The 16352-nt window shown below is 30.6% G+C and overlaps 1 protein-coding gene and 1 long non-coding RNA gene across 2 annotated transcripts in view; one reads left to right on the forward strand and one right to left on the reverse strand.

Moving 5' to 3' along the window:
- LOC134688280 (transient receptor potential cation channel subfamily M member-like 2) overlaps positions 1–13938 on the forward strand; it is a 76093-nt gene extending 62155 nt beyond the window's left edge. Inside the window, exons 25-33 of the mRNA XM_063548830.1 lie at positions 108–253; positions 997–1255; positions 1634–1728; positions 2254–2463; positions 5190–5406; positions 5735–5854; positions 6981–7298; positions 8136–9931; positions 11386–13938. Coding sequence (XP_063404900.1) covers positions 108–253; positions 997–1255; positions 1634–1728; positions 2254–2463; positions 5190–5406; positions 5735–5854; positions 6981–7298; positions 8136–8243 — 1473 coding nt within the window. The 3' untranslated portion in view covers positions 8244–9931; positions 11386–13938. The remainder of the gene's footprint in view (positions 1–107; positions 254–996; positions 1256–1633; positions 1729–2253; positions 2464–5189; positions 5407–5734; positions 5855–6980; positions 7299–8135; positions 9932–11385) is intronic.
- LOC134688281 (uncharacterized) lies at positions 9930–11286 on the reverse strand. The gene is made up of 3 exons (XR_010101800.1): positions 11027–11286; positions 10512–10593; positions 9930–10018 (listed from the first exon to the last, which is right to left on the reverse strand). It is a non-coding gene; the product is annotated as an uncharacterized LOC134688281 (long non-coding RNA).
- Positions 13939–16352: the final 2414 nt, after the last annotated feature.

The raw sequence follows: 16352 nt of genomic DNA on the forward strand, positions 1-16352 counted from the left end.
ACTTGAATAAAAAATAAGTTAAACAAGCAGAATACTGTACAAGGTTTGAACCTTATTCTGTATAGATTTAGATTGAATGCTGAAAATTTGACCTTTGTCTTTCACAGAAGAAAAAGATGAATTTGAGTCATACAGTTCAGAAGTTAAAAAGATCAGAGGATTATAACTACTGGAAGAAATGTTCACATGAATATGTCAGTGCCCAGGAAGAACAGACTGAAGTGGAGTCTGTTCATAAAATGCAGGCTCAAATGTAAGCTACTAAGTATAATTATTATGCGAATGGTTATTATCAATTTTGTTTGATTAAATTTTAATCAATATATTTTATAAATTAAAAAAAGGAGAAGTATTACCATAGATTTCCAAGGTGACAACTAACCATTAAAAACCATTATTTGCAAATCTTCCAGACCACACCAATGTATAAAGTGTAAAAAAAAAAAGAACATTAAAATGCCCTTAGATGACCAGTTGTAAGATTGATCAATAGGCTAATTAATACTGCCACAAAAAAATAAAAAAATAGGTCTTATTTATCTACAACTTACTCAAAACTTGCATTTATTAATTTTGACAAATGCATAATATAAATATACAATACAAATCCATGAAAATTAAAAACACACAAATGATCAAAAGTTATAATTGCGTATAAAGTCACCCAATATACTGCCCCTCTAAAAGAAATGAGAGAAATAATGGGAAAGATTTAAAAAGGATGTTTGAATAAAAAAAATCTGCAGATTTTCTTCTCATGTTTACCTACTGATTAAATATCATACATACTGTTGGTAATTTGTTGGATTCTAATTTTCGTGGCTTTTGTGGGTACAATTAAGGGAACCATGAAATTAAATGTTCAACGAATGACAAATTTTCTATAGACTTGTATGCAGGCTTCAGCAAAACCATGAAATTAAATATCAAACTAAAATTTGTATCCACAAATGAAATGAATCCACAATGTCACAAATAAAGTGTTTTCTATTTAAGATTACAAAATTTGCAAGATGATATGAGGTTCCAGAGGAAAACAATGAGGCAAATGACAGACAGAATCATGGAGCTAGACAGAATGATGCACTCCAGTAGAATGTACTTGGAGAGTATCTCTCATAAACTTGACAAGAATGATGTCTTAGGAATATCCACAAATAAAGGTGGCCTGGTCCATGTGGCAGCTAGACATTCACCATATCCAGGTACCAGTTTAACCAGGTTCCAGGTGCTAGACAAGGATGTCCCATGGAATGTAAGATATTTGAATAACTAGGCACTTGGAGATGTAAAAAATGGCAGACTTTTTGAAATAGTTGAAAGTCCAAATTTTATTCCTACCAAAAACAGTTTTGGATTCACTGTTTTAGGTCTTACAGCATTTAAGAATGGCTATGACATTAGAAGGAACATTTATCTGGTTTCTTAGTTGTTTTAACATCCGGCTGTTGAATTAGGGTCAATTAAAAGAATTTTCAACAACGAGCAAAGCCAATACTGAAAATCAGCTTTATAAGGCAAAAAAAAAAGACATTTATACAAAAAACTAATGGTCTGATTTAGGTAGAAACATCAACTTTTACATCAGTTTTACATTTGAGCATTAAAACAAACATTCATATTTTTTTTACAGAAAACCTGTTTAGTTTATGACCCAAAAACATTTACTAAACCAGCAGATACCTTTGCTGATGAAGAGAGGATTTATGTGGATGAAGATATTTTAAAGTATGTATAATAATTTTACAGTTTATTTGTAAAAAAGAAATTGAATCATACTTTTTTTTATGTTTTTTATTATTGCAAATCTTTTTTGTATAAATAATTTTGTTAATTCATAGTTAAAAAAACCCGACTGCTTTAAGTTACAAATATTTTTGTTTTTAAAAGGATGAAAATGTTTCTTATTTCAAGATGTTTATTTTTGGTCTCTTAATTTTAATTTTAATTTTTTTACTCCCAGTTGTGCATAGTTTCTTTGTTGAAACTTTCATCATATCATTCATCTTCTGTAAACCTATTAATTTTTTGCACTTGCTTTATTTTCACGTCTTTTGTGAGTAGAATAATTATGTGAATATATAAAACTCTGATCTTTCCCAATTAAACTACATCAAGTTCTTTTTAAAATCAGGAAATTAAATCACTGCAAAGTTGACTAGAAATAGCTCAAGGCGAAATAAAGCATTAAAGAAAATAAGCTGGTTTACAGTAATTGAAATTATCGTTGAAGCATTTTTTGTTTGTTTTAAGCATTACATTGCAACAGCAAGAAAGAGAACTTTTAACAGAAGAAGAAAGAGCTGTGTTACCTCGCTTGCCAGTTCTCAATATGGTTTGGAATAAAGTTGTAACACAGAAAGTTCCTGGAGTTAAAGGAAAGAGGATGTTTGATAGGAGGTCGTGGATTATGATGGATAATGAGATGTGTAGATATAAGATTGACCCACTCGGTCTTCCTCTGTAAGTAATATATAGATATAGGAGATCACAGATTTTGATGGACAATGAGATGTGTAATATAAAATCAGTGTTCTCCCCAGGCCTTTTTAGCGTCGCAGTACCGTGACGCTATTATTTCTTCACGTGACGCTATAATGATTTACGCAACGCTATAATTATTCTCAGGATGTTAATTTTCTCGTTCAGAAAATTACCACTTATGATCATAAAAAAATACATCACCTTTAATTGTAATCCCTTCAAGTCGGACAATAGAGGCAATTTAGAGTGATTAAATAGGTGTTAATTGCCCTTTTGGTGATAATTGTTTGAATAGGAATACCCCAAGCTGTCACTTGTGACATGATTAATACCACGTGGTCTGGAATTGTAAATTTCGACAAGGAGAAAATTTAATCAGAAAATCATAAAAAAAATCGTAATATATGTTTGCAAGATGAAAATTCAAAGAAACAAACAATTTTTATCTTTTCAAAAGAGGTTGAGTCATATCTTTTTATGACTTTCAAAATACAAGTATTACTTTCTTTCTGTACCCTGTAAGTAATATATAGATATAGGAGATCACGTATTTGGATGGATAATGAGATGTGTAGATATAAGATTGACCCACTCGGTCTTCCTCTGTAAGTAATATATAGATATAGGAGATCACGTATTTGGATGGATAATGAGATGTGTAGATATAAGATTGACCCAATCAGTCTTCCTCTGTAAGTAATATATAGATATAGGAGATCACGTATTTTGATGGTCAATGAGATGTGTAGATATAAAATTGACCCACTGGGTCTTCCTCTGTAAGTAATATATAGATATAGGAGGTCATGGATTATGATGGATAATGAGATGTGTAGGTATAAGATTGACCCACTCATTCTTCCTTTGTAAGTAATATATAGATATAGGAGGTCATGGATTATGTTGGACAATGAGATGTGTAGATATAAGATTGACCCACTGGGTCTTCCTCTGTAAGTAATATATAGATATAGGAGATCACTGATTATGATGGACAATGAGATGTGTAGATATAAGATTGACCCACTCGGTCTTTCTCTGTAAGTAATATATAGATATAGGAGATCATGGATTTTGATGGACAATGAGATGTGTAGATATAAGATTGACCCACTCGGTCTTTCTCTGTAAGTAATATATAGATATAGGAGATCACGGATTATGATGGACAATGAGATGTGTAGATATAAGATTGACCCACTCGGTCTTTCTCTGTAAGTAATATATAGATATAGGAGATCACGGATTATGATGGACAATGAGATGTGTAGATACAAGATTGACCCACTCAGTCTTCCTCTGTAAGTAATATATAGATATAGGACATCATGGATTTTGATGGTCAATGAGATGTGTAGATATAAGATTGACCCACTGGGTCTTCCTCTGTAAGTAATATATAGATATAGGAGGTCATGGATTATGATGGATAATGAGATGTGTAGGTATAAGATTGACCCACTCATTCTTCCTTTGTAAGTAATATATAGATATAGGAGGTCATGGATTATCTTGGACAATGAGATGTGTAGATATAAGATTGACCCACTGGGTCTTCCTCTGTAAGTAATATATAGATATAGGAGATCACTGATTATGATGGACAATGAGATGTGTAGATATAAGATTGACCCACTCGGTCTTTCTCTGTAAGTAATATATAGATATAGGAGATCATGGATTTTGATGGACAATGAGATGTGTAGATATAAGATTGACCCACTCGGTCTTTCTCTGTAAGTAATATATAGATATAGGAGATCACGGATTATGATGGACAATGAGATGTGTAGATATAAGATTGACCCACTCGGTCTTTCTCTGTAAGTAATATATAGATATAGGAGATCACGGACAATGAGATGTGTAGATATAAGATTGACCCACTCTGTCTTTCTCTGTAAGTAATATATAGATATAGGAGATCACGGATTATGATGGACAATGAGATGTGTAGATATAAGATTGACCCACTCGGTCTTTCTCTGTAAGTAATATATAGATATAGGAGATCACGGATTATGATGGACAATGAGATGTGTAGATATAAGATTGACCCACTGGGTCTTCCTCTGTAAGTAATATATAGATATAGGAGGTCATGGATTATGATGGATAATGAGATGTGTAGATATAAAATTGACCCCCTCGGTCTTTCTCTGTAAGTAATATATGTATTTTTTTAGTCCTTTTATAGCTTGCTGTTTGATGTGAGCCAAGGCTCCGTGTTGAAGACCGTACTTTGACTTTCAATGGTTTACTTTTACAAATTGTGACTCGGATGGAGAGTTGTCTCATTGGCAATCGTCCTCATCTTCTTATATCTATTCATTCAAACATATACAGTGCTTTAGCTAAATCTAAAGGGATAATTGTCGTTTTTTCCTTAATGAAAGTTATTAGATGAAGAAAATTTTTAAAAATCAATACCGGTAGATGTGGCATAATGAGACTGCTCTCCGTTATAATAGAGACCGAATGACATACAAGTTAATAACTATAATATTTAATAAGTGTTAGCATGGTCTCTTGCCTCAACAATAATTTAAATGATTGAATAAATTAATGCAATTTTGCTGAATTGTAGTATTTTTGAGTTGTAAAACTGTTAAACATGACATTTCTTTGCATATCACAGATATAAAAGGGTTTCATTCAAAAGATGCATTTTTTCTATAAGTTTGAAAATCTTGTTTTTCTCCCAGGAATCCGATGGGTAGGACTGGCCTAATAGGTAGAGGGGCGTTGTGGCAATGGGGACCCAATCATCAAATTTTAGCTGTGTGTACAAGATGGAGAAGAACAGACAGTGCAGACGGACAAGCACCAGGTTTTCTGTATGTTGAAGGAAAGAAAGTAATGGAATTCATTGCAGTGAAAAAGAGTGATGATGGAGACGAAACTAGCTTTGGTTTACCAGGGGTAATCTTGTGTTCTTTGTTTAATATGTTTATGACATCTACAACTTTAATTTTAATGTTACATGATTTTTTGTTTGGTTCATTTCAGAATTAGATGATCACCAATACTTAATGTACTTCAATTTGTTAACTTACAGTTTTACACAGTTTAAATGCTTAGTTTTCTGTTTTAAATGGTTAAAAACAGTTTGATAATTATTTCTTCAAAAAGAATCATTTAGGAACCAAGTATTGGATTATTCAAGTGATATTTGATTCAAAAGAATCGTAGTTGCCATTGTTTATGGATTTGGACGAATTTGACATCCTGACTAAATTATTTATTTAAGGAATATCTTCATGGTCTTGTATCACGGTACAGCACTTTGATCCAAGCCTTTAAAAGAGATGTATTAGATGAACCTGATGGCCAGGGTAAAGCTAACTTAGACCAAGGGGACTTAATACAGGTAAATTGTATTTGTAGTTCAACTTAGACCAAGGGGATTTAATACAGATAAATTCTATTTTTAGTTCAACTTAGACCAAGGGGACTTAATACAGGTAAATTGTATTTGTAGTTCAACTTAGACCAAGGGGACCTAATATAAGGAAATTCTATTTGTACTTCAACTTAGACAAAGGGGACCTAATACAGGTAAATTCTATTTGTAGTTCAACTCGACAAATAAATATAGCATTTGTAAAAAGTACAACACTGTGGATTTATCTATTTTCATGGGTATCAATTTTCGTGGATCCAGGAAAACTTGCATTTCGGTGTATATGTGATTTCGTATATTGGCATTTACCTCTGCATACAAAGCCTATAGAAAATTTTGGATGATCTCAGGTGCTCTGGAAGGGTAAGCTGATCCTGCTCCACATGTGGCACCCATCATGTTGCTCATGTTATAACAAATCCAGTAAATAGTCTAATTTGGTAGGTCTATTCATGAAAGTGAAGGGGATTGTAGTTACGAGGTAAGGAACATATCATATATCATCTGTGAAACGGTTATACCATAACTGTCAACCAACTTGTGATGGCGTCCGTAAAATTTACAAAGGGATGATCTCAAATTCACCATTTGGAACTCTTGGTTGAATAGCTTCCTTGTGAGAGCAACCCTCAACTGTCATATTCTTGACTGGGTACAGGTTTTTCCTTATCTGGAAAATTAAATTGTGGATTAAACCTGGTTCTATAGCTAGCTTGTATGACAGTCACATAAAAATTCACTGTATTGACAACAATATGTGAGCAAAACAAACAGTTATTGATAAAAAAAATTTATTAAAAAGTTTTAAGATACACTTACCGCATTCAGATTTGCAGGAACAGAAAATATCTTAAATAATGGACATCACTCAAATATGATTATTCATATGCATTTATGGACAATCTATCAAAATATATATAGTTTTGCTGTAATTTGATATCAGAGTAAATTTGAAGTGCACCATGGCCTATAATAAATTTTGTATTTATTAAAGTTTGGTAGGTTCACCAATAAGAATTTACACTGCATGTAAAACTTTTGGCAGTTTTGATATTGACATGCTTTGATGCTTGAGATATATTTTTGTTTTCAGTATTTTTCTCAGTTTGCTGAACTAAATCTTGGCAGCATCACTAATTTAGGACCTAAGATACCAGGAACCAATCTGACTCGTTCAGCTTCAAATCCCTGTCTGAACAGTGCTGCAGCTGCCAACATTGTTCCAACTTTTACAGCCATGTCAAAATCTAGTTCTAAAAAGACTGATATAGATTCGACAGGATTCAGTGCCTCTCAAGTTTATAAAGGATACATTGATGATCCCAGAAACACAGATAATGCCTGGATAGAAGCAGAAGTTTGGAATTTCCATTACGATGCTGGAGATATATACGATATCAAATTACCAGATGTAAGTTGAATTACCAAAATAAATAAAGAATTCTCAGACTTATTTCTTCTGAGTAAGATGTAAACAGTGCCCAACGTGGTAATTATCTATTTTTCTAAAACTAAAATATTTCACAATTTGATTGAGGAAACGTTTATTTATAAGAACAGCTGTTTCTTTATTATATAATTTCATTCCATATGCTAGGCCACAGTTATTTCATGGTGCATTTCATTTAGACAATATATTCAAATTAAAAAATCACACCTGCTTTATCTTTTAAAGATTTTTAGTGTAGTGTACTACTATTGGGACAGATTTATTCTTAAGTATATTAGTTTAAACATATTTATTTATAATGGATTGGGAAACAAATTATTGCAACTTATATTAATCCCTTTCCACTTTGCAGGTGCCAGTGCTACCTTGTAGCGGCATTGGCCTGCTCTTTTTCTAAATCTACAAGGGTGTCTTTAACGTGCAAGAGATAATTAAGTACATTTTACAATGCAACCTGTTCATAACTATATTTACGATTATCTCCTTGAAAATTTAACTATTTAGTGTGAATAAGAATGATAAGTATTTTAGTCAGCTGTAATAAAGTAGAAGAATTGGTTTCTTTAAGATTATAACGGAAAATTCTTAATGTAATGTTCCAAATGGATATGATGGTAAATTACACAAAAGACATGTTATCAATATGTGTTTTATCAAAATGATCAGAACAGGTATTATATAAAAGCCATTGTTTTTTTTTACTCATACATATAGTGTATATTGATTGACTTGGACTAAATAATATATTGGTCCAAGATATTTATCTGAACTTATTCACCAATTTGTTTTTGTTTACAGGACTCCAACAAAGTAATGTGGAAAGAAGTTTCTCCGAATGTCAGGATATATGGAAATGAAGGCGTCATTGTCCAGGAAGCTGCTAAAATTCAGGATGCCTATTTTTGATATTTATGTAAAAAACAAACCAAAGAAATCTAATAGTGCATATATGATGAAAATAATTATAACTTGCTGAAATATCCCAAGTTGTCAACGAAATTTACAGGCGAAAAAATATGATTCAAAATATTTTTACACACAGATAGTTGCCTTATTCATGACATTCCATTTATCAATTTTTTCAAAGAATAGTGCTGGGTGCTAGGTATGAAATATCATAAATTTTATAATGTTTTAAATTTTATGAATCATTCATAACTCAACTAACCATACATTTAAATTCAACATAATAAAAAATTCATTAGTTAATCGATTCATTGATATTTTTACATCATTAAGAGTTTTAAATAATGTATTCACTATACATTAATTCATTATTTCCATATTTTTGCATCATTTAAGAGTTTTTTAATGTTTAAAAAACCAACCAGGAATATATGAATATACATTGTGTACCTATCCTAAGTAAGATCGTTGTGTTTTTATGTATTCAAGATGATTTCTTTCTAGTCTATAACTGCGCTCAGACTCTCTAAAAACAGGACATTGTACTGTGTTTTAATCAGTAAGCCTCTAAAGGATTTAATGTAAGCCTCTAAAGGATTTAATGTAAGCCTCTAAAGGATTTAATGTAAGCCTCTAAAGGATTTAATATGTTAACTACTGTGGAATAATTGTTATTCACTGGTTACCAATTTGTTGGAAAATTTGTGGTTAGAGGTAATTTGAATGTTTAATGTAGTTCACTTTTTTAGGGTTTGTATCTAGACTTTGACAAAACATGAAAATTGTATTGATATAACAAGAAACATATAATTTTTCCACAATCTATGACAAATGATACCAACAAAAGTAAACGACATGATAAGAATCTCTTTAGAGTTCATGTTTATGTAATTGTCAGTGTTCTAGCCTGGATCGTCAGGATAAAAAAATAAGTTTGAACTTTCAATAAACCATGTAATGTTGTGTTGCGAGAGATTTTTGACAACACTTGTGAAATTAAAAGTTTTAATTAATGATTAGACTACTGTATGCTTTCTTTTGTAGTCACTTTCTTTCAAAAAGCAGAGCTATTAGGAATTTCATGTCAATTTAATTTTAAAAATAACACCAACTTCATTTAGAAATGCATTATTTTTCCTAGATTCAAATTCACAAACATAACCAAAGTTGTATTCTTGATTTTTGTAAATATTCATTGTTCATGAATCAATGTAGTTGGTTTACATTTAAATTTGAAATTATGTAAGTATTAACAAATTTTCTTGCAAGCGGTCTATTCTTAATAAATATTATGACTTGCTTTAATGAAAAAAAAATCAGGTATGGGACCTTAATTGCTGAAAGTCTAGGAATTATTGTAAAGTCAACTATAGTAAGATGTAACACCATCAAATCATAGTACATCACAGCGATTTCATAGGAAAGGGGGAAAAAATGTTCAATTGAATTTGACATTAGTAGGAAATTAAACTTTGCAGTGAAAATGTTTTCAAAGACCATTCTTTTTTAGTTTGGTGTTTCCATAAAATATTTTTGGAAACTTGAGGTTAAATGATTAAATCACCCAGTCCTGTTATTTGCATTCATAAAAACCAACCAATAATTTCTGCATTTTCAGTATTTCATTTCAAGAAAGACAAAAACAAAGTTAAACAGGTACAACTCAGTTTGAATTGACCAGTTGTAATGTAACAGGGTCGGTTCTTGGGTAAAGATATAACAAACTCTGTTTAGGGTTCGGATTATTTAATATACCAGTAGTATAAAAATAAACTCTGAAATAACAATATCACAATTATAAATAACGGTTCTATTATAAAACATAAGTACCTTAAGTTATACATTATCCCATATATTTATGGTAAAATACAATGCACTTTAGTACTGTGTACTATACTACGAATACATATAATAGACATTCAGTGAGATGATGTTACGTGAACTTTTAAATCTCATTGTTATACACTATGCAAGAATGTAACCCTTGATCGTAAATAATATACTATATAGTGTTTACTGGTTTACTATAAGTACGGTACAAAACTAAAGTTAAAACTGCGAACATAACATTAAACTGATCGGAACATAATATATTGTTTGTTCTTTACATACAATTACATTACAACAATAATTAAAATGTAGATACTATTCTCATAAAGACTAATTAAGCCAATATATTAAATACGCTTAAAACCGCATATTTAAAGGGAAATAATCTATAACGTCTTGTTTACAACATTACATAGTTAAAAATAGATTGACTCTTACCACTTGTGGAGTGAGTTCTTACTGGCAAGGACAAGGCACAGTTCACAATGTATACTCTGTATATAATTACATCAATGGAGTCCTAAAACCAAAATGCAATCATAAACATTCGGACTCGTAAAATATTAAAATATACGATATGACAAAATAACTCCAGTTCATTTATAGTTATACTTCTATCATTACAATGTATAATATAAGTGTACTAATAAATATCCACTTTAACACTTTTCCTTATTTTGTCTAATATGCCGCCATTTATGAAATATAAATTATCTGTATCAATAATCAAATAGCTAAGCAAATATCTTGTTCTATATTCTATCGTGACAAATTAACGGTAGATAATAAAATACATGTAGCACGAAGCTAAATAAAAGATTCTCGGGTACATCTATCATACTTATGTAATAACCAAACTTTACGAGGAGAACGAAGTCATACAATAGAAACTTTGCTAAATTTATCATTTACATGTAAAAAATACTAATTATACAATAAAGAAGTTAACTTACATCAATATGTAATATGTTGTGTCCACAATGAATTAAAACCATAACACAGTTATATAAATCGGGATACAATATAATGCGACTGTAATTGTCAAGTTCCCGTGTAAATTATACCTGGTCAATACAAAATATAAATTGACCGCGAAATCACAATGACCAATCAAATACGTAATTTAAAGTAAGAACCTTTTGAATATTCATGAACTCAATATAAAAAGTAAAGTGTAGATTTGATTTAAATAATAATATTCCTTTATCAAAATTCTAGATTTAAACGTTATAATAAATGCAATTAATTAAAGAATTTTAAAGATATTTTTACTATTATTTTATAGGCGTAAAAATGACACTACTACAGTAAGAAAATAAGTCAATACCTGTGTATGTTTTGATGCAAATAATCGAATCTCAAATAACAAATTAAAGCTTTTATCCTAATGCTAGCAAGTAAAACAATTTGTTTGCTTGCTTGCCTTATTTGTATCAATGTTTAGAATTTAGATTGACATCTGCAAAAATATAAGTAGACGGAGTTAAACCTGTATATAGATAAATTTAATTATGTAATATTCAAATTTAAATATAATGTATATACAAATGGAAGTTTTTAATGACCTTGACTGGCTATACAGCCCTTGCACGGACGGTTAATGTATACACGTTAATTGAACTCTGCCTTTTTATATTGTTTGCAGATGTCAATCTTCAAGAAAATACTTGAGCAAACATTAATACAAACAATGCAAGCAAGCAATCCTAACCAAACTATTAACTTGCTCGCAATAGGATAACAGATTAACAAAACAGGCTACATTCTACTTTACTTTTTATACCTCATCTTCGCTACCTCAACCATTTAAATGTATATACCTACCTCAACCTTTATTATATAGATATATTTTTAGTTTCAATTGTATGAATATAACTACACATCTACAAATGTAATTTGTAAAAGTGCAAAGGGGAGAAGAAGATAGCCATTAAATGATGCAATGAAAGGGAAAATGTTAATTTGTTTGATCATAATAGGGTCAAATCCCATTATTACATTGGTAAAACGAATGTATTGATTTTTTAAAACTTATGTACTTTGAATTACAGTCCCGATACCATTTATTGTCTCACTTGTGAAGAATGTCACAAAATAAGCCATTGTTGTTACTTTTCATATTTAAAAAGATATTTAGATTTTGATATATATATAAATATACATGTATATAAACATTTGTCTTCTACTCTGGATTCATTATTCTTTTTTGGATACCTATTTTCATTGGTTTCATGGGTTCAGGTGAACCACGAATTCAAACATTCAACGAATGACAAATTTTCTATAAGCCTTGTGTGCAGAGATTGTCTAAACCACGAAATAAAATACCACCAAATAAGCAAGTTTTCCTGAATCCCCAAAAATTGATACCAACGAAAAATAAAAATTCACACTAGTTTGTGTCTAGAGGTCTTTTAGTTTTTGTGTCTTTAATTGTCTCTCATTGATATCCATCCCACATCTATCATTCTTATATTCATCCAACAAGTGTTTGGTTCATGCAAAATAGCTTTATATTCTACATGTTTCTAAGCTTTTACAAATAAATTTCATAGTTCAAGAAAATGTATAGTGATCTACACATATTATGTCCGAGCGGGTATGTGATTGGTAGAATTATTATGTATATTTTTTTATGGACACGGGTGGTTTTAGAATGTTTATGTTCCAGAACCTATGAGTATTTGGACCGTACGCCGGACTGTATGCATACTTTTTCAAAATACTCATACGGCCGGACCGTACGCATATGGTCTGATTAAAATTAAGAAGATGGTCAAGTTTATTAGATACAAATGCATAGAACAGATCAACATAACTTAACTCTCAAATTGATATAAAAAAAAGTTCAATTGTAATTGAAATAAAAACTTTATATTTTAACTATTTGAAAACATCACGCTATTTAAAAAATCTGTTAATCCCTTGTATTTAGCATGTTGATCAGTAATGAATTAATTGAAATATGATCACTGAAATTGAAGATATGGGAAGTAAACATAATTATATGAGAGGACAATTGTTTTAGAATATTTAGCAACTTTACAAACAAATGCTAATGCAAAGGAACATGCATGAACTGCAAACATGTAAATGTAAAGAAATATTATGTTACTTGTGGTAGCATGTGTCACCTTGAGCAAGAGTACCAAAATAGGATACAGATATACAAGTAATCAAATATTTAATTTCAATTGTTGGTTTGTTCATTTTATCCATTATCCATCTAATTTTAATCATTTAACAATTTGTGTAAAATTTAAAATAAAGATTGTCATAAATGTTTGTTTAAATTTAAACCATATGATCCAATAACATGTACGGTCAGCTCGTACTGGACCTAGATGTATATTCATACGGTCCAATCATATGGTCAGACCGTACGAGTATAGGTATACAGTCCTAACCGTACTGGTACGGTCCAAATACTCATATGGTCTGGAACATTTACACATAAGCTGAGTTACATAGAAATCGACCTTGTGCCAATAAATAACAATCTGTTAACATATTTTGGGTTAAAAAAAATTATGCATACTTAGTCTGTAACTGTTTGAAAATTGAGTTGATATAAGAACCGTACAAATTATACCTGAATTCCTCATATATTTCAGAATTGTATGTTCCAAGATAAGTTTTATACATGTACAAGTAAATGTACAATTGCATAAGGTCGATTTCTATCCATCGCAGCTCACATATTGGTCTATTGTTTAACATAAATATGACTTCCATTTAGTTGTATAAGTTTTACATGTTATCAATATCAAATGTAATTTTTAATGTATATTATATTCATGTGCTTTTTGAAACCAAGAAAATTTGTCGTTTTATACACAGATTTTACATTATTAGCAGTTTTACCTCAGATTTTCTTGAAAAATAAATGAAATGAATATTGTCTGATGTATTTGTTTTGTCATTATTATTATCATCATCATTTTCATTATCATCATCATTTCCATCATCATCATTATCATATTGCTTGATATCCTATCCCTTCTATCATTTGATAGCTCAGAATAATATTTGACAAACATTCTTTTTGGGGCATAAATGCTATTTTATATGGTCGATATTGCATAAATAAACATAAGATCTTCACCTAATCTATAGTAGTCTACAGTAATCTGATGTACAGTAGTTGTCGTTTGTTTATGTAATTTATACGTGTTTTTCGTTTCTCGTTTTTTATATAGATCAGACCGTTGGTTTTCCCATTTGAATGGTTTTACACTAGTAATTTTGGGGCCCCCTTATAGCTTATTGTTCGGCTGAAGGCTGTACATTGACCTACAATGGTTTTATTTTATAAATTGTTATTTGAATGGAGAGTTGTCTCATTGGCACTCACACCACATCTTCCTATATCTAGTAACATCATTTTGTTTTGGACATCTTTTGAGTGAGAATGTTAACAATGTGCTATTTTATTGGAAAGAAGTTGAGCCTATTTCTTGAAACAACTGTTATAAGATTCGATCGAAACTAATTGTGGAATGGAAAGCCATATTATTTCAAAGGCATAAAAATGAATATAATGCTGATTTTTGCAATGTCTTTATGCCTATGCCTAATGGTGTAGGGCTAGGAATTAAATTTTATCCTCATCAGTTCCTTTTATTTTTTCAAATCAAAATTACCAAGCCCTTTGGAATTACTTTTAAGGTCTATTACACATCAGTATAGATTGAATTTGACATAATATCAAGGAAAAATTTTGCTCCTTGTTTCTAGAATTGATTTTATATTTTTATCACTTTTTTATCAATAAATTGTAAAGACCATCTTCTTTTTTTCAAAATGTTTTTTATTTCTTCAATTTTACCTGTCAGCCTACTTTTACCAGAGTTTAACAATCAGAAATAACAGATATTGTATATTGTAGACTTGATTTCAATGAAAAGTCTGTATAAAAGAGAGAGAAGTTTCGATTGGGGTGTTGGAAAACCTACCTAATTAAACAGACAAAATTGTGGCAAAAATGTAAATGGGGAAAGGACATACAAACATAACAAATATAAAAGAAAGATGTGGTATGATTGCCATTGAGACAACTTTTTTACAAGAGAACAAATGACACAGAAATTATCAATTATAGGTCATCGTATGACCTTCAACAATGAGTAAAGCCCAAACCGCATCATCTGCTATAAAAGGCTTTGAAATGACAAATGTTAAACAATTCAAACAAGAAAAATAATGGCATACTTTGTTTACAAAAAAATGAACGAAAAACAAATATGTAACACAGCAACAAATGACAACCACTGAATTACAGGCTGTTGACTTAAGACAGGCACATACATACAGAATATGGTGGGGTTTAACATGTGAGCTGGATCCCAAACCTAACCTAACCTAGGACAGAAGTGTAATAATAGAACATAAGAACGAACTATAAAAATCAGTTGAAAAAGGCCTTACTCATAAGATGGATACAAAAAGAAATACATCGAACAAAACACATAATGGACGTAACTGGGTAGTTGTAGATCCTAACAACAAAAATATTACATAGTAAACCATCTCATTAATGAATGCAAAGAGATTGCTTCCTGAGTACTTGGTGTTCATTTTGATTCAACATTCTTATTTGTAACTGGCACCTGAGATCAAAGTCTGAAATTTTATTTTGCCATCAGAACTGCTTCTAATAGATTATTACATGGCATTTTCAATGTGGCCCTGGTATCAGCCCTAGACTCCCATATCAAGCCAAAGGGCTGATACCACGGATCATATGGAAAATGACATGTTATAATCTATTTATCACAAATTTTCAAGCACAAGAAAAATATACCATATACCAAATTATGTTTGATATTTTCAACAAAAATTTAAAAAAATGTATCACAGTGAGTTTACAAAGTTCGTATCACAGTGAGTAAACAAAGTTAGGTGAAAAGTTTAACAAATAATTAACAATAAGTAAACTGATTCTCAGAATTGTAAACATTAAACGACTTTTAAAAGTGTTACATTTCCAATTAATGCTGCGGAAGAATACCATATCGCTACTATAATTTGGAAATATGTTCTGCTTGAACTTTCGATGTCATACAACAATCGCTTTTCCAGCGTGGCATACTTACTACAACCAGCAAAAAGTTGTGTTATACAGTCTAAATCACGTCACCATGAGAAAGTAAATGAAAATTTTTGGAATTTAGGCAATTCTGTTCTTCCAACTTCTAATAAAGCAACACATATTGGAATATGTCGTACAGACGATGATTCGTGTTAAGCAACAATAGATGAGAATTTAAAGAAAGCAAG

Source organism: Mytilus trossulus, chromosome 10 (assembly GCF_036588685.1).
Source record: "Mytilus trossulus isolate FHL-02 chromosome 10, PNRI_Mtr1.1.1.hap1, whole genome shotgun sequence".
Lineage (NCBI taxonomy): Eukaryota > Metazoa > Mollusca > Bivalvia > Mytilida > Mytilidae > Mytilus > Mytilus trossulus.